At 41.8% G+C, this 25077-nt stretch overlaps 1 protein-coding gene across 6 annotated transcripts in view; it reads right to left on the bottom strand.

The window, feature by feature from the left end:
* The window catches only part of LOC147021445 (sodium/hydrogen exchanger 3-like), a 67089-nt gene extending 47438 nt beyond the window's left edge, over positions 1–19651 (bottom strand). For 4 of the 6 annotated variants that reach the window (XM_085891377.1, XM_085891378.1, XM_085891374.1 and 1 more), the window contains exons 1-2: positions 17838–18198; positions 20–322 (exon numbers count right to left, since the gene is read on the bottom strand). In XM_085891377.1, coding sequence (XP_085747503.1) covers positions 20–322; positions 17838–18174 — 640 coding nt within the window. In that variant the 5' untranslated portion in view covers positions 18175–18198. Of the gene's footprint in view, positions 1–19; positions 323–17837; positions 18199–18272; positions 18390–19572 lie in introns of those variants that run through there. The other 2 variants (XM_085891379.1, XM_085891380.1) reach the window with 2 other exon arrangements.
* Between the last annotated feature and the right edge of the window lie 5426 nt (positions 19652–25077).

The following is a 25077-nucleotide window of genomic DNA, read 5'->3' as shown; positions in this document are numbered from 1 at the left end:
CAAAGGTAAAACCACTTACCCATGGATCCGAGACAATACACGCCATAAAGGGAAAGGCCTGTGGTGGCAGCATTCCACACAGTCCCAAAAACAGCATATGTCAAGATAGCTCCCAGGTTGTCGAAGAAGAGGCGGCTTGGCATGAAGTAGCCAGCATCAAATACAATTGGAGGAAGGAGATAGAAGAAGAACACTGTAGGGGTGAGTGTGAACTCTGCTTGGTGGATGGCACCCCAAACCACCCCACCAAGCAATAGGCCCAGAACAATCAGCAAGCAGCTTTCTGGGATTACGGCTGAGAGTCGATGTGACAGATGGAACACTGCACACCGCAGGGGGATGTAGGGTTGTGAAAAAATTTTCAAATTAGCTACCATTATATTATACTTTCATAATCTCACAAAAGCAAAACAGATCCATGACTAGTCAGAATCAAGAACCATCTTTGTGGTTTCCAGCTCATGGGAAAGCAGTGCAGAGGATGAAGCGTACGCATGCGCACACATAAAATGTGTGCGAGATGGCACACCAAAAAAAATAATGACCAGATTATTTGCATATTTTTTTAAGTTCACTTAAAATTTCTGAAAAGCAGTGATTAGTCTGTTCAAGTTGAGGAAAATAATCTCAATTATTGAGGAAGATAAAGATGGAGGGGTGCATAAAAGTGAATAAAGATGAATGAAATCTGGAGCTGTGTTTCAGCCAATGATGGAGTGAATCTTTGGGGTAGGACCTCGAGTCTTAACCCCATTGAAACAAAGTATCACGGAACCATTGAACCAAGGAAGAGAAATATCCAGGGCAGAATATGGTCGGACTCCATACATGGGGATGGGGAAAACAGACACCCCATCAAATGTGTACAAAATGATATGCTGAAAAGCTACTATATAGTGGTCATAAGCCTTCAAAAGCAATACCTCTTTATTCCCGACCGTTTTCACAACTTAAGAATGAAAGTCGCCAAAATAAAATCATGAAAGTACCAAATCAAGAGATTGCAAAAAATAAAAATAAATAAATAAAAAAAATGAAATCACTGAATTGGTCATCCACCAAATTGTTGATAAATCGCATCCAGCCAAGCACAATAATGGCTGAACAATTTACAATGATTCCAATAGAAGGAAGCAACATTCCCTCTTCGGTATTGTATACCAATATACAGTGTGTATATACATATATATATATATATATATATATATATATATATATATATATATATATATATATATATATATATATATATATATATATATATATATATATTAGACCACAACCTGTTGAATGCCACTTACACATGTGCAGAGTGAAAAACTTCTGTAAAGCACACAATCTGCCATAAAGTCTGTCATGGGGTTGCAAGGCATGACAAAATGCACAATTTACTAAGTAAAATGGCCCAGAATGATCTGCTGATGTTTTAATTGAGGTTCACAGGGGTTCATACATTCTTAAAGGAGCACTCACCTTTGGTGCTAGAGGTTTAATAATAATAATAATAATAATAAATAAAAAAAACCATGTCAGGATGGAATCCCCCAAAACAACCAAACACTGTAAGAAGGAATGATACCACAATCCTTTTATGGATTGCCAATACGATATCTGACATTTTTGTCTCAATCCAACAACAAATAAAATACACAATTACACCAACCGACACCCCAAATCTACAACTACCTCGAACATACTGTATTATTTTGTATGCAGTCTGCTGGTTGCATCATTGCAGGGAGCGCAGTGACCCATTTCCAGTAAACTGGTACTCATTTTGCCGACCTCAGGATGACAGGTCGAGTCAACCCACCTGGTGTTATTTAACAGCACAACAGGAACTCAAACTCAAGACCCTAAGGTTTTAAGCCAGCCGCTTTATCCATTAAGTAACACCAGGCTTAACTCTAATATGGACGGGTTCAAACAATTATTACTATTGCCGTCTATGACAAAAACGTCAAAGGATGTCATGATGGCAATCCGTAAAAAGATTATGACATCATTTCTACCTTGTTTAGATTTTTTGGGGATTCCATCCAGACATGTTTTTAATTATTTTCCTGACTTGTGCAATTAATTACATGTATGTATGTATGTATGTGTCATTCTTCAATCAGGTGATCATGCAACAGTTTGAAATATCAATTTGATGAACAGCTGGTTGGAGACCTAACCATCAGCAAGCATGAACATTAACCAAGTGGTAAGATTTTGCTCCACACTGTCCAGTTATTATACAATCAGAAAACCACCTCTAAAAAGTCAAAAAAAAATGTAAAAATTAAAAAAAATAAAAGCAATTAGAGGTACATTCAAAGTAGAGTCCCCCATGCCAAATAAATAATAAATCTTCCAGTGCGTGACATTGCCGGCATGCCTTCGGCACCCATGATGCCTCGGTGCAGCACATAGATGGAATTTAGCTGCAGCAGTGTACAATAAATTCATTGATTGATTGCATAATTAAAATAAAATAATTGTAAAAGTATGGATTTCTCAATCAATTGTCTAATAGAACACCAAAACCACTAGTTTCATCTGAATCTAACGTTTTGAAAATCAATTCATCAAAAAATAATGAATCAAATTTATCAAAGAATCAAAAATATCCTTTATAGCCAAATCACTTGGTCACAGTCATGTCCATATATCAGCTTCCCAGCTCAAAAGGTGCCTGAGATATTGCCCAGATGAGAAAGAAAAGTAAGGAATTAACAAATCGAAAATAAAGTAATTAATCAATCCATTGATTAATCAAAAAAAATTAAAATACTGTTTTTGCCAAAGCACGTCTTCACTTTTGTCCTCAAATTTCAGCTTCCTCGATCAAAGGATGGCTGAGATATCACTCAGACAAACAAACAAACAAAGAAAATAAGAAAACAAACTAGAAAGAAAACAGAGTGGAGAACTCCCTTCCTTCGGCACCCAGCGATGACATCATGCATTGCCTGGATATTGAATTGGGAAGGAGTGGTGTACAACAAGACAGCCATGCAAGGCACAGAAAATAAAAAAAACAAAATGCAGCGATTAACAATAAGCATTCCTATTTGAGTCGGTAAGCATAAACTTCAGAAGGAAAAGTCAAAAATAATGTTGCAGAGGTATTTGTGTTCCAAAATCACAGAACGAAGCAGTTGAATCTTTATTTTCTTATTCGGTCCAATGCAATCCAACGTATTATTGATCGCTGGGAGCCACGGAGCTCAGCCACGGGGCCATCAAGTTCCTTGTTGGGAACCTCACAAGCAAGCCACACAGATCACGTCACTGAGTGTTTATGTCCTTTATAGAGAGCAGGAGCCTTTTTCCGCATATACAGAAAGGCTTCCTCAATTTCAGACCATGCGGTGGTTGCGAGTTTACGATTTGAACGGCGAGGACCCCTGGGTTACCCAATATCTTAGAATACTCATTCAATACCTTTACATCCCTCCTGGTGTTTGGTGGAGGTATGTTCCAGAGTAATGGCAACCACAGGAGAAGTGTCGATTTTATAGTCCCACTGAATAATCTCATTGCCATGAGTGCGGGCTGTTGAGGCAGTACTCCACTGTGGAATATACAAATGCAAGTGCTGATGTCCAAAATGGACGGGCATCACAGACCCAAGAGGTACCCGTAGAAGGTTTTTGTGTGACGTGAATCCTCTCGCTTTGATTGTTCTCTAAGCATTATCCATATGTTGTCTGTAGCCAAGGGTATTATCAAGTGTTACTCCAAGATATTTTGGCTTTTTTGCCACAGAACTTCAGAGTGTTTTAGAAGCCTCAGTTATTTAGGTGAAAGGTAGAGACAACCGATTTGGTCACCACGACTTGGAGTACTTCTCCATGATCTTGACATCTTCAAGGATAACGCCTGCATCTTTCTTGGCAACTGAATTACCAAAGACATCATCTGGATAAATATATTTACAAGACGATGGTGGTGGGATATCGCTGGTTCAAAAGTTGAAAAGCATTAGCACAAGGACAGATCATTGTCGGAGGCCATTATTTTATTTAGGGTTTTCAGAAGACTAGTATTAGTCCAGCAGCGTAGTCTGATATTTCAGATCAATTGTTCAAATTTGCATAAAAGCACCAATCTTGGTGCTTTTATGCAAATTTGAACAATTGGTTTGTTATGCTGCAGTACTATATTGTCACCAAGAAGTACAGGAAACTTCGTCGCTCACCATGTCAGCATGTCACCAACAAGCAGAATAGTTCTGCACTTGAGCGCCTTAACAAGTTCATCAGGCCGTTCCTCCAAACGGAATCGTCGGCGGAAGATAAGTTGTCAGTTGAAAGCTCGATGTTGTAAGCATTAGTAAATGCTTGTAAATGAACAATTAAAATTGATGGTTGCATGTTGCAAGTTTCGTTTAGCATGGATCGGTAAATTGTAACATAAACTGCTTGATGTAATGAGAATTTTGACTGTAGGTGGCAGTATTGCATTGTAAACTGCCTGGTGAGATTCATGTAGATGCTGGAACATTCTCAGATGAAACTACCAGTACAGATGAGAATCTCATTTGCTGGAACACACAGGATTGTTCTGTGATGCTATATAAACCCAAGAGAGGGAGGTGTACAGAGACGGGTGAGATGTGACAAGCCCTGTGTTCGATCATTCCCGTGCTCAATGAGTGAACGAGGTGTTAATGTACAGATTGGTTGTTAACGCATGGAGCCGATTATAAATAGGTCGATTAAAATTCATCAAGATTGTGTATCGGGAAGGAATTCCTTTGAGCTCTTGAAATCACCTGGATGGGCCAGCGTACGAGAGAGGACACCGCAACGGGAATCGAAGGTTGGACAGCTCAGAAGGACGAGATGAACATGTGAGAGTTGTGCCAGCAGGACTGGGACACTGGGTGGCAGTAAAGGAAAACCCAATGTGGGAATCGGAGTTGGACATTGTATGTAATGGTGAACTTCCTCATTCGACTTTGTATCTGTTTATTTGAAATACAAGTTTCAAAAAACATTATGCTGTGTGATCAGCAACACCACTCAGAAGTCACAGGCACCAATTGACAAAGATCCATTTGAGTGGTAGCTGACCTGTATGTTCGTTCAGACTCGTGAGTCTCAAAGCTTGGATTGCAGTTGTTGGAGAGCGCGCTCAATCTGGCACCACAAAATATACATACACTAAAGGGAAGAAAACCCCCGAAGGTGTGCGCATACTTCGCCTCTGACATTTTGGCGACCGTTTCAGGATCTGTCAATGGTAAAAGGCTTTATGATGTCACAGAAACAGTAGACAAGGAAGACTATGCATAAGCCACGGTGCTGCAGTTGTGATCCGAGTTCAAATTAACCACTCATCCATCTGCCATGGAGTTTGACAAGTGGACTGAGCGAGGTGAGCGGCTTGGACTGAAGGGAGAGACACTAATGGCATTTGTTAAAGAACAGCAAGCAGCTGCAAAAGAGAAGGCTCGTGAACGTGAGGATAAATGGTGTGCGTATACTTCACCCCGACATCGGTCAATAAAGGCTGCTGCTTGTTTATTTATTCTAAGCTTGTATGTGGCCAATTAGTAAGACCTGGTCACAGCAGTTATGGCCTGGACCCAAACCTCTCTGTTCATGTGGGATAACCTGCTTGATGGGCTTCAGCCATTCCAGAAGTTGAAGAGTTCAAAGCAGGAACAATGCAACAATATAGGTCGATGGTTTCTTGAGTCATCAGCACATGGTGGCTTCCAGGTCATTTCCCGGATTCAAAGTAGCAATGATCTTGGCATTCCTCCATTAATGGGGTATAATGCCAACCAAATCTGTGGAAGAAATTCACCAACCACGTACAGCCCTTTTCCCCAAGATGTGTAAGGAATTTGGGGAAGATGCAGTCACAGTTCATGCTTCTTTTCCTGGCTTGGCATCGGATAGCCACCTGTTCACCCCTGACAAAGAAAGGTGTATTAAAAGGTTTGTAGTGGTGTGATCCTGCTGCATAAACAAAGGGTGTTTGACATCATTCCTGGGATGATGAAGACAGAACACACGCAGGCTCCATTCTATCTTCTGAAACCGGCATATGGAGATAACCGACCATGTAATAGACCACGAGAGATAAACTTTTTATTTATTTATATCTTTTAATCTTCGACCTGTAGGGTTTATTGGCTTTCACCTTAATATTCCGACTCCAGAACCACATTCGGTGTGAATGTCAAACAATATGTTGGTGTTGACACCAATGGACAGCAAACATCATGCCTGGTATCAATAAACATTCAATCTTCAAGTGACAGCTCTTGCAGATACATGATAATCTCAGACTGGCCATTATAAATTGGATAGGGGGGGCGGGGGGGGGTCAGGGAAATGATACCAATTAAAATGGTGATAATCAAATGATAATTAAAACATTCGAAATGTATACAAAACAATCCCTCAAAAATCCTGAGTGACCATGTGACATCAGCAGTACAAAGAACTCTTTTTATATTTTATAAAACAGCCAATTGGAATTTCATTTTGATGTTGTTTTGTATTTTTAAAAAAAATTCCAAACATTACAACACATTTGTTCAGGATTAAAATCACATCCTGAGCTGAGTAAACAGCTGAATAAACAGCTTAAACAACAGTTACGTATATTTTTAAAATTTTCAAATTATTACATCCTAACCAGTATAATCTGCTCAAAGGAGAAATATTTTTAACCATCATAAGTTAATCTTCAGTTAGCTTGAGGTACACACTCACCTAGCTTCGAATCTCAACGCAGCTAGAAACCGTCATCATGGTGATTCATTGTGTGCAAGTTCATCTGGGTGTCCCTTCTGCTGGCCCTAAACATCCCGTGGTGTCACCTTGGTGGCCCAACAACATCCTCATTATGAGAATTACCAACACCCTGAACAAATTAAATTCCTGCACCCTCAATCAAACTTCAGGCCTGGCCAGGTGGTTTGTAAAAGACTTGGGCCAAAAAAGTGAGTTCCCAAGCAGACCTTCACAAAAATGTGCAAACACACATCATACAGCTCGTGGTAAACGGAGCATGCAATGAAAATTAAATGGTGGGCCAACAAAGTAATCTTGAAATAATGGGGGTGGAAAAAAAATAATAATAAAAAACTCAGGTAAACATCCAACCTGCCACAGTTTTTAAGGACATTTCATGCAGTGGGCCCAACATCAGTTTTGTCCCCCAACAAACATTTTTAAAGTATCCAAAACACGATTGTTGTGCAAGTCAACTGTTGAAAAAAGATGCTCATGACCTATATCGGACTCCTTCGGGAAAAATGTCAAATTCAGCCGACAGGCACCTTTGCTGAGCAGCATGGATGACGTACTTAAGAGACAACGCCATGCTGGCTCGATATTGCACATGCAGCAGCTCATTGTGGAAGCAAAGGAAGCAAAAAAGATTCGCTACAAACTAAACTCTTGCTCAAGGACGAGTGATCACCAAGCTACCTTGCCAGGTTCACACGGGGTGGTTCAACTTGTGTAAGTGACAAATATTGTGGCTGAAGCATTTCTGCCAAAGCTTCCTCAATTTCAGAGGGTAAATTTAAAATTCCAACAATCTTTAACAAAATACTACGGCAGATTTGTCCTTCAAAGGAATTTAGTGCATGTTGTTGGAACAAATGCACAATATTTCAAACAAAACTGCTGTACACGTAGCAGGGTTGCTTAGAAATCCGAGTCAGGTCATTCTTGCTTACATTGACCGCCAGACTTGCTCACATATGCAGTAGCTGTTGCATAATTATAGGGATTGTCCTCAAACAAGTTTAAGTTCACAATAAAATCAAAACCACAACATGTTTGTTGACAATACATTACCTTAGATTATACACACAACTACCAAGTGGAGAAGAACCCAACAAGGATACCCTCATCATGCACAAGTCAAGAGAGAAAAAGCCCATCACCAAGTACCTGCAACGAACAAGGTGGTACAAACACTTAACAAATCCAAATTATAAAGTTTAACTTTTGTTTCCCTAATGAACACGAAGTGCAGAGAAGGGAAGAACGAAAGGCATAAGCTGATTATCATTACTTGCAGTATGAATGCACCACATGAGCAATGTAATAATAATCAGCTTATGCCTGAGGTGTGTACCTTGCCACTAAGCTATCGAGCCTGGGTTTGAATCACAACCCAGCTATAAACTGTCATCCTGGTGTTTCACAGGAAGGGTGGGGAATCAATATGTGCAGTCCTCCGGTAGGACACTAAACTAAGACCAGTGTGCTAGCAGTATTTGATGGTTGTTAAAGATTCCACGAGGAGGCAAGATATCGTCAGCACCTGAACACGTGAATTTTCTGTCCAGAATCGGCTGCACTCAACATCTGGTTCACCAAAAAAAAAAAAAAGGAGCAAAAAGATTACCCTGACCAACCCCACAAATAAGGTGGGAATAATGGGGACCATTAAAGTAGTTATCAGAGCAAATATACACATACAATGGAACAAATCTTTCCACAGCATATGAAATGTCAAATCAGACCAACTCATTCATAGAAAATCCATCAGCAGTACTATGTTATGAATCATATAATTTATAAACTCAAAAGAGTTAAAATTATAGAGATTACAAATCCAGAATTCTTGCACAAGCATCACTTTATTTATTAAATATAATAGGAGGGCATTATATGAGTAAACCAAATACTCAATATATGGATTGTCAGTTTTAGCTGTGGGAGGATCAGGCCAGAAGTGTAAAGATTATAATCTCAAGCATCTGGGGTCTTGGGTGACAGAAGATTGATATGTGGAAATGGAAATTAAGCAACAGATTAGTTCTGCTTGGAATAATTGGGTAAAAGGAAGTTGAGTGTTGTGGTATGGAAAAGTACCACTGAAATCGAATGGAAGAATTTACAAGATAGTTGTGAGACTGGCTTTGTTATACAATGCAGAAAATTGGGCAATATCAAAGAAAGAGGAACAGGAACTGGATGTAAATGAGATGCAGATGCAGATGCTGAGACGGATATGTGGAATGACAAAAGAACACAGTTTGGAACCAGTATACAGAAGGTTAGTGACGATTATGGAAACGTGAAAGAAAGTAGCTGAGAATATCAAATTAGTTTAGTGATGCGAGAGAGCGTGAAATGCAGTGAGGTGAGTGATGGATGTGGCAATGCCAGGAAGAGGAGCAAGGCCCAAGCAAAAATGGAAAGATGCAGTGGCAAGAAATTTAGAGGAAGAATGGGTGACTGACAAGAGTAGATGGAGAAGGGTGAACAACCATTGTGGTGACACCAAAAGAAAGAAAAGAAGAAGAAAAAACAACAAAAAAACAACAACAATACGAGAGCATTGACTCCCCCACTCAGTTCAAGCAAGTCCTAATCCCTCTGTTCCTCCATCTCCATACAAAATAACCATTGGCACTTGGTCTCCACAATTTAATAACATTTGCAGAACATTCAATGCAATTAAAGAATAAAACATCCAAAAATAAAAAATTTAAATTAAAAAAAAATATATATAATCTAAATATTAACCTAAAGCATAGGGAACTGGGAAGACAATTTTTCATTTGCTTTGCATTGGCTATCATTTTAGCAAATACGATTCAAAAGCCATTACAGTATAATGCAGCACTGCCGGAATGTAAATAAAAGCACAATGTAGGATAGACACACAAACACACAAACATTTTAAGGCAATTTTTCCCTGCGAGAGCAGGGGTTAACCTTGTGGGTCCCATGATGATCTTCTATCATGGTTCCCTTTTTGAGGCAATATTTTTTTCATGGCCGGATATCCTTCCCGACACCAAGCATTTAGTCACCTCTTATGACAGGCAGGGATATGGTGTACCTATTCTAAACTAGGGCACACACCGGGAGCACAACATATGATATGCAGAAGATATAATGTAAATAATGTACACACACAAAAACATTCAAAACTTTGATTTGTTGAATAAAGTATCTGCAGCCATTCTGCAAGACAATAAATACATTTCCAAGTTATGGAATTTTAACACCAATTCACTGATGCACATACCTGTCACAGAAAAAATAATCACTTTACAAGTCAGGTGTAGAAAAATAAGTCTTAAAACTCCTGTCTCAGCAGCAAGTTTCTTAAAATGGAAACGAATAATCAGAAATACAAACAAGAAAAAGAGCAATCAGATTGTAAACCCTCACCAGGACTTGTTTTGTATGATTTGTTTATTGCAGAATTTATGTAAATAATAAGACAATGAGAACTGCCACTTAACTGCTGGCAGTGATGACCGGGTACCAAGATGTCCTGCTTTGATTGGACACCCGACCCTGACCCATGACGTTTTTTGTATAATTATCATTCAATTGAATTTAGAATGGGATTAAAATAAATTCAATTCAAATCAAAAGGAAGACCAAATCGGTACAGTCTTGCATTGGAGTAATCAGGAGGAACCTGAATCGGATTCACGTCAGCTGCTACTCTTCCCTCAAACCCAACCAGGCACAGGCAAGTGAACATTAAAAAAAATAAAAGAATTAAAAATAAAATAAAAAGCGTACCTTGGCCTTAGGCCAAAGGTTATCTTGCCAAAAGACCTTGATTTGAGAGTTTCATTTTTTATGAAAAATCAGTTTTTTCGTCATGACGTCATTAGATGATTGATTCAACATCTCGTGTGTATGGCATTGGGGAAAAAAAAAAATCAGTCTTTCAGAAACTCATGGAAGATGATCAAGGCCTCCAGTTGTGTGCAGATACATTCACTTCGAGAGGCGTCAGCCACGCTGAAATAAAGAAACTTGGCAGCCAAGCGATGGCCGTTATATTTGGTGGGGAGAGCACAAGTTCTCTGGCAGCCATGCGTTACAGGATATTCACAAAGAAGGTCGCTGCTGCTAAGTCTTCCGTTACACCTGAACATCTTCCCCCAATGGAATCTGCCAAGTTTCATTGTCTCCGAGTGTACTACCAGGTCATGGTTTGGATGGGGATGGAGGGTGACCTCGATCCTCTGGACTGGGGCTGGGGACTTGAAGACAATCGATTTGTACCTATCATGACTGCCATGAATGCTGCACCAGACATTCTTCTCAAGATGATACACTGCAACTGCACCACAGCTTGTGACACACCCCGTTGCAGCTGCAGAAAGAATGAGCTTCCATGTACGTCTGCATGTGGATCATGCCAAGTGACGTTTTGTGACAATCCACGAAATCAAGCCTCTGAGGAACTAGAGGACAGTGATGAGGACTGAAATTGTAACCTAATCTGCCATTATGTAATGTTCACAAATAAATGTTTCAGTGGCACCAGGTGTTCAGTGATTTTGGCTCAGATGGAAAATTTATTGATTTTTGCTGCCATCTTGGATTTCATGTTAAATACTGATCAGATCTAAATTTTATTGACACCAGTGGATTGCTGATCCATTAAAACCATGGACCAGAACCAACAATTATGTTTTTAATCACAATTATTAAAGAAGTTATAGCTGTTTTAGTTATTTCAAAGCCCGGTGGCAGCCATCTTGAAAATGACTGTTTTAACCCATTTCCAGATGTCAGATTTTGGTAGACTTTTTTTTTCTGTTGATCAGTATATCCAGTAGGAATGAAAACCACTGAAAAACCTTTTGTTGCAATTTGTTGTGGGTCAGGTGGTATTTTGACCCGAGACTTAATTTTGGAGAAGAAAGCAAATGCATATTGTGGTGGGAAACCCCCCTTAGAACCCAATTTTGCTAATGTCAGGAACATACTTTGGCATGTCTTGAGTGATGAAGGTTGTCGTGAAGTTTCATCGAAATTGTGTGAATCGTTTGGGAAGAAAGCAAATATGGCTGGGGGAAGGGGGGAAACCCACTCCTCTAATCCTCACCCCCCTCCCCCATGTAAACTCCCTCTGTTGACTCCTTCAGACGCCGTTTATTTTTTTTTTTTGATGCCATCACAGGTGATGAAAGTTGTGGTCAAATTTCATTGAAATCGTATGTGTAGTCTGAAGTTGCAAGATTTGGATAATCAATTATCATATGATAATCATATGTGTATATATCATGATTTGGATAATCTAACTTTTAATTTTACCCAATAAAAAAATGATAATAATAAAAAAACATAAAACCACTTAATAAAATCAAAATAAATTTAATGATTGGGAAACTACCTGAAGAACAAAACTGCCAAGTCATTGGACCTCAGGGGCTGCTCATGAAGTCAAAACAGTTAATCACCAGAAAATGTCAAAAGAAAATATTAACATGCAAATAATTAATCAAGCTTGAAATGTTTGTTCTTAAAATTTATTTATAGTTTTGTGTCAAAGGAAAACTCATTTTGACATGTTGTGCCATCTACATCAATATTAAAATATTTTGAACTTTAAGAGACGAGGCCTGGTTTCTACGCTTTCACAAAGTGATCCTCCAAACTTTCACATCCTGTTAACCAAGACTCATGCCCTTCACACCTCGTCCTACGAACGGGAGGGCATTCAAAATGTTCTCAGTAAGAGGTACTCCCCCAGTTGAAGAAACACCAATTATTGATTTTACTTATGATAATCGGGGCTGGTAAAGCATAATGGCCCCAATTATTCTTACCTTGAGGGATTGACTGGAGATCATTATTTGGGGAGGGTGGGAAGGGGAGGTACCCTCGTCATTTCATGAACTGACCAGCCAGGTCTGGGTTTGATTAAAGTTGATTACACACCAACTCTGCGCAAAAGGCACCATGGTGGCATTTTTCATGTCCACCAACAGTGTTCTTGGGCTTAACATCATTCCAATGGTAGTTAAGACAGAAGACATGCCTTCCAGCACTGGGTGTTGGCAAGCATGCGAATCACCAGTGAAGCAGTTGGTAGTTGGGTCGAGATTCGAACTCGGACGAGGCAAGAGAGTTTGAAGTTGGGTCGAGATTCAAACTCGGGCGAGGCAAGAGAGTTTGAAGTTGGGTCGAAATTCGAACGTGGGCGAGGCAAGAGAGTTTGTAGTTGGGTCGAGATTCGAACTCAGGCAAGGCAAGAGAGTTTGTAGTTGGGTCGAGATTCGAACTCCGGCGAGGCAAGAGACTCTGTAGTTGGGTCGAGATTCAAACTCAGGCGAGGCAAGAGAGTCTGTGGTTGGGTCGAGATTCGAACTCAGGCGAGGAAAGAGAGTCTGTAGTTGGGTCGAGATTCGAACTCAGGCGAGGAAAGAGAGTCTGTAGTTGGGTCGAGATTCGAACTCAGGCGAGGCAAGAGAGTCTGTAGTTGGGTCGAGATTCGAACTCAGGCGAGGCAAGAGAGTCTGTAGTTGGGTCGAGATTCGAACTCAGGCGAGGCAAGAGAGTCTGTAGTTGGGTCGAGATTCAAACTCAGGCGAGGCAAGAGAGTTTGTAGTTGGGTTGAGATTCGAACTCAGGCGAGGCAAGAGAGTTTGTAGTTGGGTCGAGATTCGAACTCAGGCGAGGCAAGAGAGTTTGTCGTTGGGTCGAGATTCAAACTAGGGAGAGGCAAGAGAGTTTGAAGTTGGGTCGAGATTCGAACGCGGGCGAGGCAAGAGAGTTTGTAGGTGGGTCAAGATTCGAACTCAGGCGAGGCAAGAGAGTTTGTAGTTGGGTTGAGATTCGAACTCCGGCGAGGCAAGAGAGTCTGTAGTTGGGTCGAGATTCGAACTCAGGCGAGGCAAGAGAGTGTAGTTGGGTTGAGATTCGAACTCCGGCGAGGCAAGAGAGTCTGTAGTTGGGTCGAGATTCGAACTCGGGCGAGGCAAGAGAGTTTGTAGTTGGGTCGAGATTCGAACTCAGGCGAGGAAAGAGAGTTTGTAGTTGGGTTGAGATTGGAACTCAGGCGAGGCAAGAGAGTTTGTAGTTGGGTCGAGATTCGAACTCAGGCGAGGCAAGAGAGTCTGTAGTTGGGTCGAGATTCGAACTCAGGCGAGGCACGAGAGTTTGTAGTTGGTTCGAGATTCAAACTCCGGAAAAGTTAGAGAGTTTATAGTTGGGTCGAGATTCGAACTCAGGTGAGGCAAGAGAGTCTGTAGTTGGGTCGAGATTCAAACTCCGGCAAAGTAAGAGAGTTTGTAGTTGGATCGAGATTCAAACTCTGTCGAGGCAAGAGAGTCTGTAGTTGGGTCGAGATTCGAACTCGGGCGAGGCAAGAGAGTTTGTAGTTGGGTCGAGATTCAAACTCAGGCGAGGCAAGAGAGTTTGTAGTTGGGTTGAGATTCGAACTCAGGTGCGGCAAGAGAGTTTGTAGTTGGGTCGAGATTCAAACTCAGGCGAGGCAAGAGAGTTTGTAGTTGGGTTGAGATTCGAACTCAGGTGCGGCAAGAGAGTTTGTAGTTGGGTCGAGATTCAAACTCAGGTGAGGCAAGAGAGTTTGTAGTTGGGTCGAGATTCAAACTCAGGTGAGACAGTTTATACATTTTGGTTGAGATTCGAACTCAGGTGACGCAAGAGAGTTTGTAGTTGGGTCGAGATTCGAACTCAGGTGAGACAGTTTATACATTTTGGTTGAGATTCGAAGTTAGGCTCGATAGTTTATAACGGAGTTGAGATTTGAATACAGGATGGAAATCTCAGAAGTGAAGTGCTTTTTCAAATGTCCCACATATCCACCAATCCTCATCCTGTATACATACATATGACTTTCAAAAATTACCCCATTGGGCTTTTCCTTTGCACATTAATCCAAATAGGTCGTCAATGTTTGAATGTGCTTTCCATTGCAATGTCAAAAGGACCACTGGAAGAATCACATTCAGGGTCACCTGTTTGATGTTCCCATCCGAGCTGCAAGCCTCATTAAATTCACAAGGCGTTACAAGGACAGCGAAAAAAAGAACACCATCAATGGTATTGCAGCTCGTTCAAACAGTCGTTTTGGAAATGGTGAAGCAATGTCCCAACAGCTATTCATAACAATGTCTGGAATGGCATTTTAAAATGCTCCCCAGGGTTGGAAGGCATGTTAAGGTTTTTATTTATTTATCTTTCATTCCAACTACACCAGATTGCCTGGTAATGGGCAGCCATTCGTCTTCACAGGACATTGCATCATAAAGACGGGAACCAGATTGAAAGGCGAGATAAGATGTTGATTTAATGGTATGGCCTGTGATGGAAGGCCAGCGAGGAGGAAGCGTAGTTCCAGAGCATTTAGCAAGAATTCTAGACTTGTGCAAGTCCTTGATGATATTTCCTGCCTGGATTACAACAGAGGGAATTTTAAGTGCCTTTTTGAGTCATCACAGCAGCAGGAAACGTTTCTTTGTAAGAGACCAAGATGGTGATTTTTGTTGCAGGCAAGGGTCAAAACGCCTCGAGGTCAGAAGGCTGCGATACTCGGAGGAATTGCAGGCATGACGGAGCGATTTCAATCATTTGAAATCTGACCAAAAAAATAAAAATAAAATAAAAAATAAAAAAAGCAGTGGATTATTTATAATACTTTGGAACGCAGCAAAGTTGCATATCGAACTGCAATATATGCGGTTCCTACTACAGGGTGCCCCACAGAAAACCAGGAAATTTGAGATTTTGAGATTTCTTTTGCCGTATTTTACCATATGAATAAACTAACATATAAATTTTCTAATCGTTTTTTTATTTTATTTCAGAACGCAGCAGTTATCAAATTTGTATCTTTGTTTTACACTACATCTAAGTTTGCTTTTGTTTTGTTTAAAATAAACTGTACCAAATTTCCTGGTTTTCTGTGGGGCACCCTGTAGAACAGAAACAAGAGTGAGAATTGCTTTGAACATGTTTGAATAAATGTGATATTTTCCAAGTCCAAAAAGGGTGCAACTGAAAAATTGACAAAACTCCCTGAAACTGGAACTTGTTCTCTATCTTATCAGAATAAAGCCACATACCAAGTTTCAGTTTAATATGTTGAAAAGTATGGGGGGAGGGGAAAAAGTCTGAAAAACCACAGGTGGGACGGAGAGATGGGCAGAAAAACTGGTAGGGGACAAAAATGAAACAAAACAAAAAACTAATCTCGGAAACCATCATGATCCTCTCGATCTATACCAACGAGGATGTAAAAGCATTCTCAGGTCAACCTGAACTGGAGAAAGTAGTTTAAAATGTTGAACTTGTGATCAAAACGTAACAAGTTGGAAAAGTAGATTCAGAGCACTTTTGCAAATGTGTTGACATTTCGCCATGATTACTACAAGTGCAGAGGTACACCAAATGATAACCCCTAGAACTAGAGCATGCACGGCCAGAATTGGTAACTTGCATTTAAAAAGGAAAAAAAAAAAAAGACTACACAATTAAAAGCTCAAGAAAATGAACCTGCAATTCATTCATTTGTTCATTCCTTTGACCACAGGTTTTACTATACTTCATAGCTGGCATGACAGGACCCAGATTTACCTCGAATAGCAGTCTGGTACAATTGGGTATATCAAACGAGACAGCAAGGAGGGTCATCGAGGACGATTCATATTACAACCCCTACACCTCACCCAAGGAAAACACCATACCTGAAACCCACCTGTTACGTCAGACATTTATACAGGTCGTTAAAGATATTTTGAATGGTTAGTACCTACCCACCTGTGTGCACACACACCGTCAAGGAAAGATCTTTACTAGCAAAATGACACCAGATTGAGAACAGAGAAAACATCAGCACACAATGGCCTGCTCTTACCAAATGCAGCATTTTCAACAAGGAGCATGCTCATTATATCAGACAGATAACCCTTTCGTGGTGAAATGTGCTCGTCATTCAGTAAAGTTAGCAGGCACGTCGAAATGCACATTAATCAATTTGGGTTAGTGGTGCTCAAACTCGGAGTACGCAGATTAAACACGAGGACAACTACCTGATCGGCATCTACCGTTCAAATCGCAAATGGAAACTAGATCGACACTCGGGAAAGCGTATACCCGCACCAGGCTGAACAGTTACCGTTTTGTATCCCACTGATGGGCTGGATCTGGATCTGCACCTGAACCAAAATCAAATTGGCTTATCGTCACCGAACCAACTCATCCACCCAGCTTTGTCACAACTCGTCCACAACATTTTCACATATCATGCTATGTATCGTTTTATTGGCCCAATCACTCAATGGTGAAGATTGGGATCTTCAAAATCGAATCTATTCATCCTCGCCGCTCACTCAACCTGTCCACCAAGTTTCGTCCGAATGCTTCCACAACTTTTTGAAATATCCTGCAGAGACAAACAGACAAGGGGTGAAAAAACAACCTCCGTAAGCAAAGGTATCCCTTTGAGAACACGTCACAATTTACACCTGTGCACTCTCCAAATTGGTTTGTGTCCAGAAGACGAGAGGAATACTTCGCTAATAATTACATGGGGCAAAGCAAATGAACAAACTCTTCGAGATAGTTCAACTTGGAAAAAGCACCTGAAAAAAAAAAAGGACAAAGTCAGCAGATACACCTGCTTGCAGCAGTTACCTCCATTGAGAAAAACGAGCATCTACCAGGGGTTTACATTCAGTAAACGAGTTTAAACGAGTGGATATTAAAATGTACACAATTCCTAATTACTCAACGACACGTCCATCGTCCTCTAGTCTCATCATATAGGAACATTACCCGATTTATAAAGTGTCGATTCATCCAAAATGCCAACAATTACAGGTGAAGCAAACACCTTCATCTATTGCAGCGTCCTTGTTACGAGCATGGAAACGGCAATCAATCGCCTGAATCAGGTATGAACAGGTGAGAGCAAGTTCTTCCCCAACTTGACATTTCACACAAATGACCGGAGTTTTGTCCCCCTGGTAAAGTCTGAATGTAAAGCAACCATTACCAGTTATTAGTGAACATAACGAACGATTCCAGACGCCTCTCGTCTCCCATTTGATGGGAAGTAAAACACAAACACACGAAACGTACAGAGCTTGGCCAAGCTGGCCACGAGTATCCAGACGGCGATGAAGTACGGCTCCTTGACATGCTTCCAGTGCAGACCGACCACCTCGAACCCACCAGGTTTCTCGTGGAGCTCCGACTCGGAGCTGCGCTCTTCGGCACGGTCGGGGATCGGAGGGGAGCGGGCGAGGGTGGGGATCGGAGGGGAGCGGGCGAGGGTCGGCGCAGAGCCCGCCAAGATGGGTCGGAAACATAAAAGGAATAACAGGACCGAAACTGTGGGAAAGCGAGGAGCGCGACTGACGTCACGACGAGCCATGAACACCTGGAGCAGGTAACTCACGCTCAGATCCCCGAGCATTGAAACCGAGCGGACACGCGCAGCACGTTTATATCACCGGAGCGAGCGCTGATTGGTCGGAACGAATTGAAACCTCCCAGCGACTCGCATGAAAATACCTGCATCGTCGTCGTTCGAGCCCCTTATGGCTCGAATCGGAGTGTCGGTGCAGCGGCGGCTCCGGACTTACAGCAGCAACTGATTCATTCGTATTACTCTGATGATGTTTACGTTGTCCATGAAACACACGTTGGTTTGTTGATTATTGCTGCGTTCCCACACCTGGTCATTTCACCTTGACTGTCTTCACTCCCCCCCCCCGCCATCCCCATATAGTGCTGAGTTTTTGTGACAACAATTGATCCTCAATTTATCGATCATCGTGTTCAATATAATCTGCTGAGAATATTACAGTTCAAGCTGTTGCTTCGTTTTCTTTCAACGATCGATCAGCTATTTGTTTTAACAATTAAAAGGTACAAGTGCGGGCCCGGATGTGCTCGTTTAATCGTTAAAAAATAAAATAAAAAAACAGGTTTGTGACGTCATCGTGACGTCACAGCACCGTGTCCTGTCATTGGTTTGGTAAATAAATGGCCATAACTTGGGAACCGCTTGTCCGATTAATATCAAACCATGAAAAGGCACATTCTCGGGTCCCCAGCAATATAGCTGGCAAGTTTCAATTAGATCGGACCAGAGGTTGTCGAGAAACAGCGGTCTCACACACACACACACACACACACACACACACACACACACACACACACACACACACACACACACACACACACACACACACACACACACACACACACACACACATACACACACACCCCTGGAATTATAGATAGATGAAAGTAAAGGACGACCATGAAGGGACAGCCATTGGGGTCGCCGTTGGTGGTCGTGACTTGATTCTTTTTGACGTGTTGCTTTCTGAAATATTGAATTGTGCCAATTAGGGTGAAAGCGATTAAAATCGTTCACACGAGTCCAAGTTCTCAATAACTAATGAGTAAATTAATTATTCACGTTCGAGCGTGACGTCAGTCGCACGAGAGGTTAATCGCTTTGATTTGTCTGTTTGAACAAACTTGGAGACGCTCAACAATAACCGTGAGCTAACTTCTTCATCGGCTAAGCGTCTTCCTCGGTATATTGATAGAAAAGCTTAGAGTTATATCTAAAATAACGAAGAAGACGCCCCTCTTCGTAATGGTCTTGTGTATAATGATGACGTCAGAAGTGTCCCAGATGCACAATAATCTGGGACAATTATGGTGTTTTGCATGTTTAAAAGAGACGTGCAATAATCTTCATAGAATCTCTCTGAAATATACTTTTCTTTCTTTTTTTGTCATCGAAAGCTCCGTGCTAACAATTCAGGGATTATTCTCAAGGAGGGCGTGGGGTTACCTGTCCGACGAATGCTTCGGTTGTCCGAAAATCGCACCACAAGTGTGCATTGGTTCCTGGGCATCGTTGCAACGAATATGGAATAGGCAAAGCCAAGAAGCGAACGGAGAATTCTTCTTACATATATCAAATTAAACAGTCTTTTTGCTATGAAAAAAGAAATATTACCTTCACAACAACAACGACACTGCCGAGAACAGGATCTCATCTAAAAAAATTAATATTACCTCAACATTACCTTCACAACAGAAACTACACCGCCGAGAACAGGATCTCACCTGAAAAAAAAAATCCTCAACATTACCTTCACAACAACAACTACACCGCCTAGAACAGGATCTCATCTGAAAAATAAAAAAAAATCCTCAACATTACTTTCACAACGACAACTACACCGCCTAGAACAGGATCTCATATAAAAAAAAATATATTACCTCAACATTAGCTTCACAACAACAACTACACTGCCGAGAACAGGATCTCATCAAAAAAAAGAAATATTACCTCAACATTACCTTCACAACAACAACTACACCGCCAAGAACAGGATCTCATATATATATATATATATATATATATATATATATATATATATATATATATATATATATATATATATATATATATATATATATATATATATATATATATATATATATATATATATATATATATATATATATATATATATATATATATATATATATATATATATATATATATATATATATATACATATATATATATATTACCTCAACATTACCTTCACAACAACAATGACACCGCCAAGAACAGGATCTCATGTAAAAAAAATATATATTACCTCAATATAACCTTCACAACAACAACTACACCGCCTAGAACAGGATCACATATAAAAAAATATATATTACCTCAATATTACCTTCACAACAACAACTACACCGCCTAGAACAGGATCACATATAAAAAATATATATTACCTCAATATTACCTTCACAACAACAACTACACCGCCGAGAACAGGACCTCATCTGAAAAAAATAAAAACAATCCTCAACATTATTTTCACAATGACAACTACACTGCCGAGAGCAGGATCTCATATAAAAAAATATATATATATATATTACTTTAACATTGCCTTCACAACAACAACTACACCGCCGAGAACAGGATCTCATCTGAAAAAAAAAATCCTCAACATTACCTTCACAACGACAACTACACCGCCTCGAACAGCATCTCATCTAAAAATATATATATATTACTTTAACATTGCCTTCACAACAACAACTACACCGCCGAGAACAGGATCTCATCTGAAAAAAAATATATTACCTCAACATTATACCTCAACATTACCTTCACAACAACAACTACACCGCCGAGAACAGGATCTCATCTGAAAAAAATAATCCTCAACATTACCTTCACAACGACAACTACACCGCCTCGAACAGCATCTCATATAAAAAAATAATCTTCAACATTACCTTCACAACGACAACTACACCGCCTCGAACAGCATCTCATCTAAAAGTATATATATATTACTTTAACATTGCCTTCACAACAACAACTACACCGCCGAGAACAGGATCTCATCTGAAAAAAAAAAATCCTCAACATTACCTTCACGACAACTACACCGCCTCGAACAGCATCTCATCTAAAAAAATTCATATTACCTCAACATTATACCTCAACATTACCTTCACAACAACAACTACACTGCCTAGAAAAGGATCTCATCTGAAAAATAAAAAAAATCCTCAACATTACTTTCACGACAACTACACCGCCAAGAACAGGATCTCATAAAAAAAAAATTACCTCAACATTACCTTTACAACAACAACTACACTGCCGAGAACAGGATCTCATATAAAAAATAAATATTACCTCAACATTACCTTCACAACAACAACTACACCGCCTTGAACAGGATCTCATCCAAAAAAATAAATATTACTGTGATGAATTAAAGGATGTGACGCGTGATCACGTGTCGTGCGGCTCGCACACGGGACAGATAAAACCGTGATACCGCGCGGTCGGTGGGATTGTCCCTGGGGCATTGTCATTTACGGCGGTGGTTCACTTGGTGCTCGTTGAATGGTGAGAATTGAGAGTATACCGGACTCCGTGCTTATGCTGGCTAATTGCTGATTTATTTTGCGGTGATCGACTGCACGTGTATTCCTTGCTGCACATGTATTCCTTGCTGCACATGTATTCCTTTATGTGTCTGTAGAATTGGCTTCAATCAAGTGAAATAAAGCCTACACTCCGAAGGTTTTTCCCTCGCATTCATTTCAATTTATTTCACTTGATTCCTTCGGTTCCCTCAACCGACTATGGACAAGATCTACAAGCCGGAGAGGTTCGATGCGGACCCCAACGCTACTGACTCGGAAATGAAGTGGTCGCATTGGTTCCGTTCCTTCTCACACTATCTGACCATCATTGAAGAGGGAGCCAACAAACTGGCCGCACTTGTAAACCATGTCTCGCCCAGGGTATTCAGGCTCTTCTCAGAGTGTGACACCTACGAAGCAGCGATCGACGTGCTGCAGGCGCTCTACGTGAAGTGCAAGAACGAGGTATACATACGACATCTTCTCAACACACGCGGGCAAGCAGCCGGGGAGACAATCGATCAGTTCCTGCAAGCTCTGAGGCAGTTGGGCAAAGACCAGTTTCCGGGCTGTAACCGCCGAGGAACATCGAGATGAAGCGATTCGAGAGGCGTTCATCCAGGGCTCCGGTCAGCCCCCATTTGGCAACGCTTACTGGAAAAAGCACAACCCACTCTTGAAATGGTAGCTGACCAGGCCCGAGCTATGGATACGGCTCAGCAGCAATCTGAGTCATATGGGACACCGGTGTTGCTACTGAACGCTGCTACGGCGGAAACTCAAAGAACCCCCCGGGACACCTCCGACACTGAGGATGGAGATAAACCCGAGGAATCGGATACCCAGACCTCGTCAAACTCCTCAGCAACTACTTCAATTGGTAAATGCTTCTTTTGTGGGTATAAAAGACACCCCCATGACAAATGCCCCGTCAGGGATGCCACATGCATGAACTGTGACAAGAAAGGGCATTATGCCAGGGTATGCAAATCTACGCTTAGAAGAAATAAACCCACTTCTGCGGCTCTGTACTCACAAAAGAAAGTAACAGCAGCTTCACCGGGGAATCTATCCAAAGTTATCATCAACGTATGAATTAACGGGCATATGGCTGAGGCTCTGATTGATACCGGTAGCTCTGAAAGTTTCGTCAACAGCTCACTCGCGAAGGGCAGGAAATGGAAGATCCACCCGACAGACAATACGGTATGCATGGCCTCCACATCACTACAGTCCCGCGTACGAGGGTACTGCAATGTTGAGTTGGACGTATAAGGCTACACGCATCGGGATGTAAGGGTACTGGTGCTTCGTGATTTATGCGCAGACGTAATTCTGGGTCATAATGTCCTCAAGCAGCACGCGAGCGTCGAAATACCCTTTGGAGGAAGCAAACCTCGTCTAATTCTAAATGCTCTGACCACCGCAGAGGTAACGTCCCCCTGCTGTTTGCTAACTTGTCGCCGGACTGTAAACCGATAGCAATCAAATCGCGACGATACACCGCCGCCGATATGGACTTCATCGCTTCCGAGACCAAGCGATTACTGGAAGAAGGTATTATAGAACCGAGCGATTCGCCATGGCGTGCACAGGTGTTGGTGACCACCAGTCAGAACCATAAGAAACGAATGGTTGTCGATTACTCTCAAACGGTCAATCGCTTCACCCAACTCGATGCCTACCCTTTGCCGCGCATAGACGAGATGGTCGAACGCGTGGCCAACTACAAAATATTCAGCACCATCGATTTGCGAAGCGCCTATCATCAAATTCCCATTCGAGAGGAAGACAAACCTTACACCGCGTTCCAGGCAGGTAGACGCTTCTATTAATTCAGGAGAATTCCGTTTGGTGTCACTAATGGAGTAGTTTGCTTCCAACGAGTTATGGACGACATCATCTCGGATGAAAACCTCAAAGACACTTTTGTTTACGTGGACAATGTCACGTGTGCGGTAAGGATCGGGGGGAACATGATATGAATCTGGACAGATTCTTGAGCATTGCTAGAAAATATAATCTGACTCTCAACTACGAGAAATGCGTATTCTCGGCAAGGTCAATTAATCTTCTCGGCTCCACAATAGCCGACGGCACGATTAAGCCCGATCCTGAACGATTGCGAAAACCCTGCTGCAGACACCTTCTCTCGGGTCTACTGTTCGGCGACAATCAGTCGGGCTTTGCAAGACCTCCATGTGTCTCTGTGCCACCCGGCGGTAACCAGAATGGCACATTTCGTGTGCAGACAAAACCTTCCCTATTCTATCGAAGATATTAAACAAATGAATGCTTCTTGCCCAGTTTGTGCTGAACTAAAACCCAGATTCTATGGCGCCGCTCCCGGCAGATTGATCAAGGCCACTTCCCCCTTCGAGAGACTAAATATCGACTTCAAAGGGCCCCTGCCGACTGAGACAGACAACAGATACATACTCACGGTTGTTGATGAATACTCACGGTTCCCATTCGCATTCCCGTGCTCGGATATGACCTCGGGCACTGTCGTGAAATGTCTCTCTGACCTCTTTGCCATGTTTGGGAAACCGTCGTACATACATTCAGACAGGGGCCGTGTTTCATGTCGGTCGAGCTCAAACAGTTCCTATATGAACATGGCATAGCAACTAGTCGAACGACGGGTTACAACCCACAGGGTAATGGGCAGGTGGACCGGTATAATGGAGTCATTTGGAAAGCCGTAACCCTGGCGCTGAAATCGAGAGGACTGGGGCTCGAGTGGTGGGAGGTTACCCTACTCGACGCTATGAATTCCATACGCTCTTTGCTCTGTACGTCCATCAATGCTACTCCTCACGAACGAATGTTTACTCACCAACGACGTTATATTGACGGCCAATCGGTGCCCAACAGCTAACCTATCCCGGAACCGTTACCACAAAGCAAGTATGAACCAATGGTGGAGAAGGTCGAACTCATCGATGCTAATCCTGAGTATGCTCATGTTAGACTTCCTGATGGCAGGGAGACCACTGTGTCGGTTCGCCATCTGGCTCCCGCAGGTACTCCTCCTGCAGGAACTCCTCCATCCGGCACTCCTCCCTCTGACATTCCCTCCCCAGGTGTTTCCCCCCCAGGAACTCCACCCGAGAATGGTGGCGACGGAGCTACCGCATTCCACCCGAGAGCGATCGAGGAGTCATCCCCGGCACGAGTCGAGGCTCCCCAAGAGGATCGGAAGCCTCCCTCAAGTGAAACCACCATTTACTCCCGGAGAGGTCGACGGATAAAACCCCCTCGCCGACTCGATCTGTAAAGGGGATAATCGGCATCCCTCGATGGCACCTTACCATGCTCCTATAACTCAAAATATCCTCACTGCTTGGAATGTATGCTTCTGTAGTTTAAATAGTTCGCGCTG

Source organism: Eptatretus burgeri, chromosome 8, assembly GCF_056783735.1.
Source record: "Eptatretus burgeri isolate ZD-2024b chromosome 8, Ebu_testis_v1, whole genome shotgun sequence".
In the NCBI taxonomy this organism is placed as follows: domain Eukaryota; kingdom Metazoa; phylum Chordata; class Myxini; order Myxiniformes; family Myxinidae; genus Eptatretus; species Eptatretus burgeri.
The sequence above is the reverse complement of the archived record's forward strand: the minus strand, read 5'-3'. Positions and strand labels throughout refer to the sequence as shown.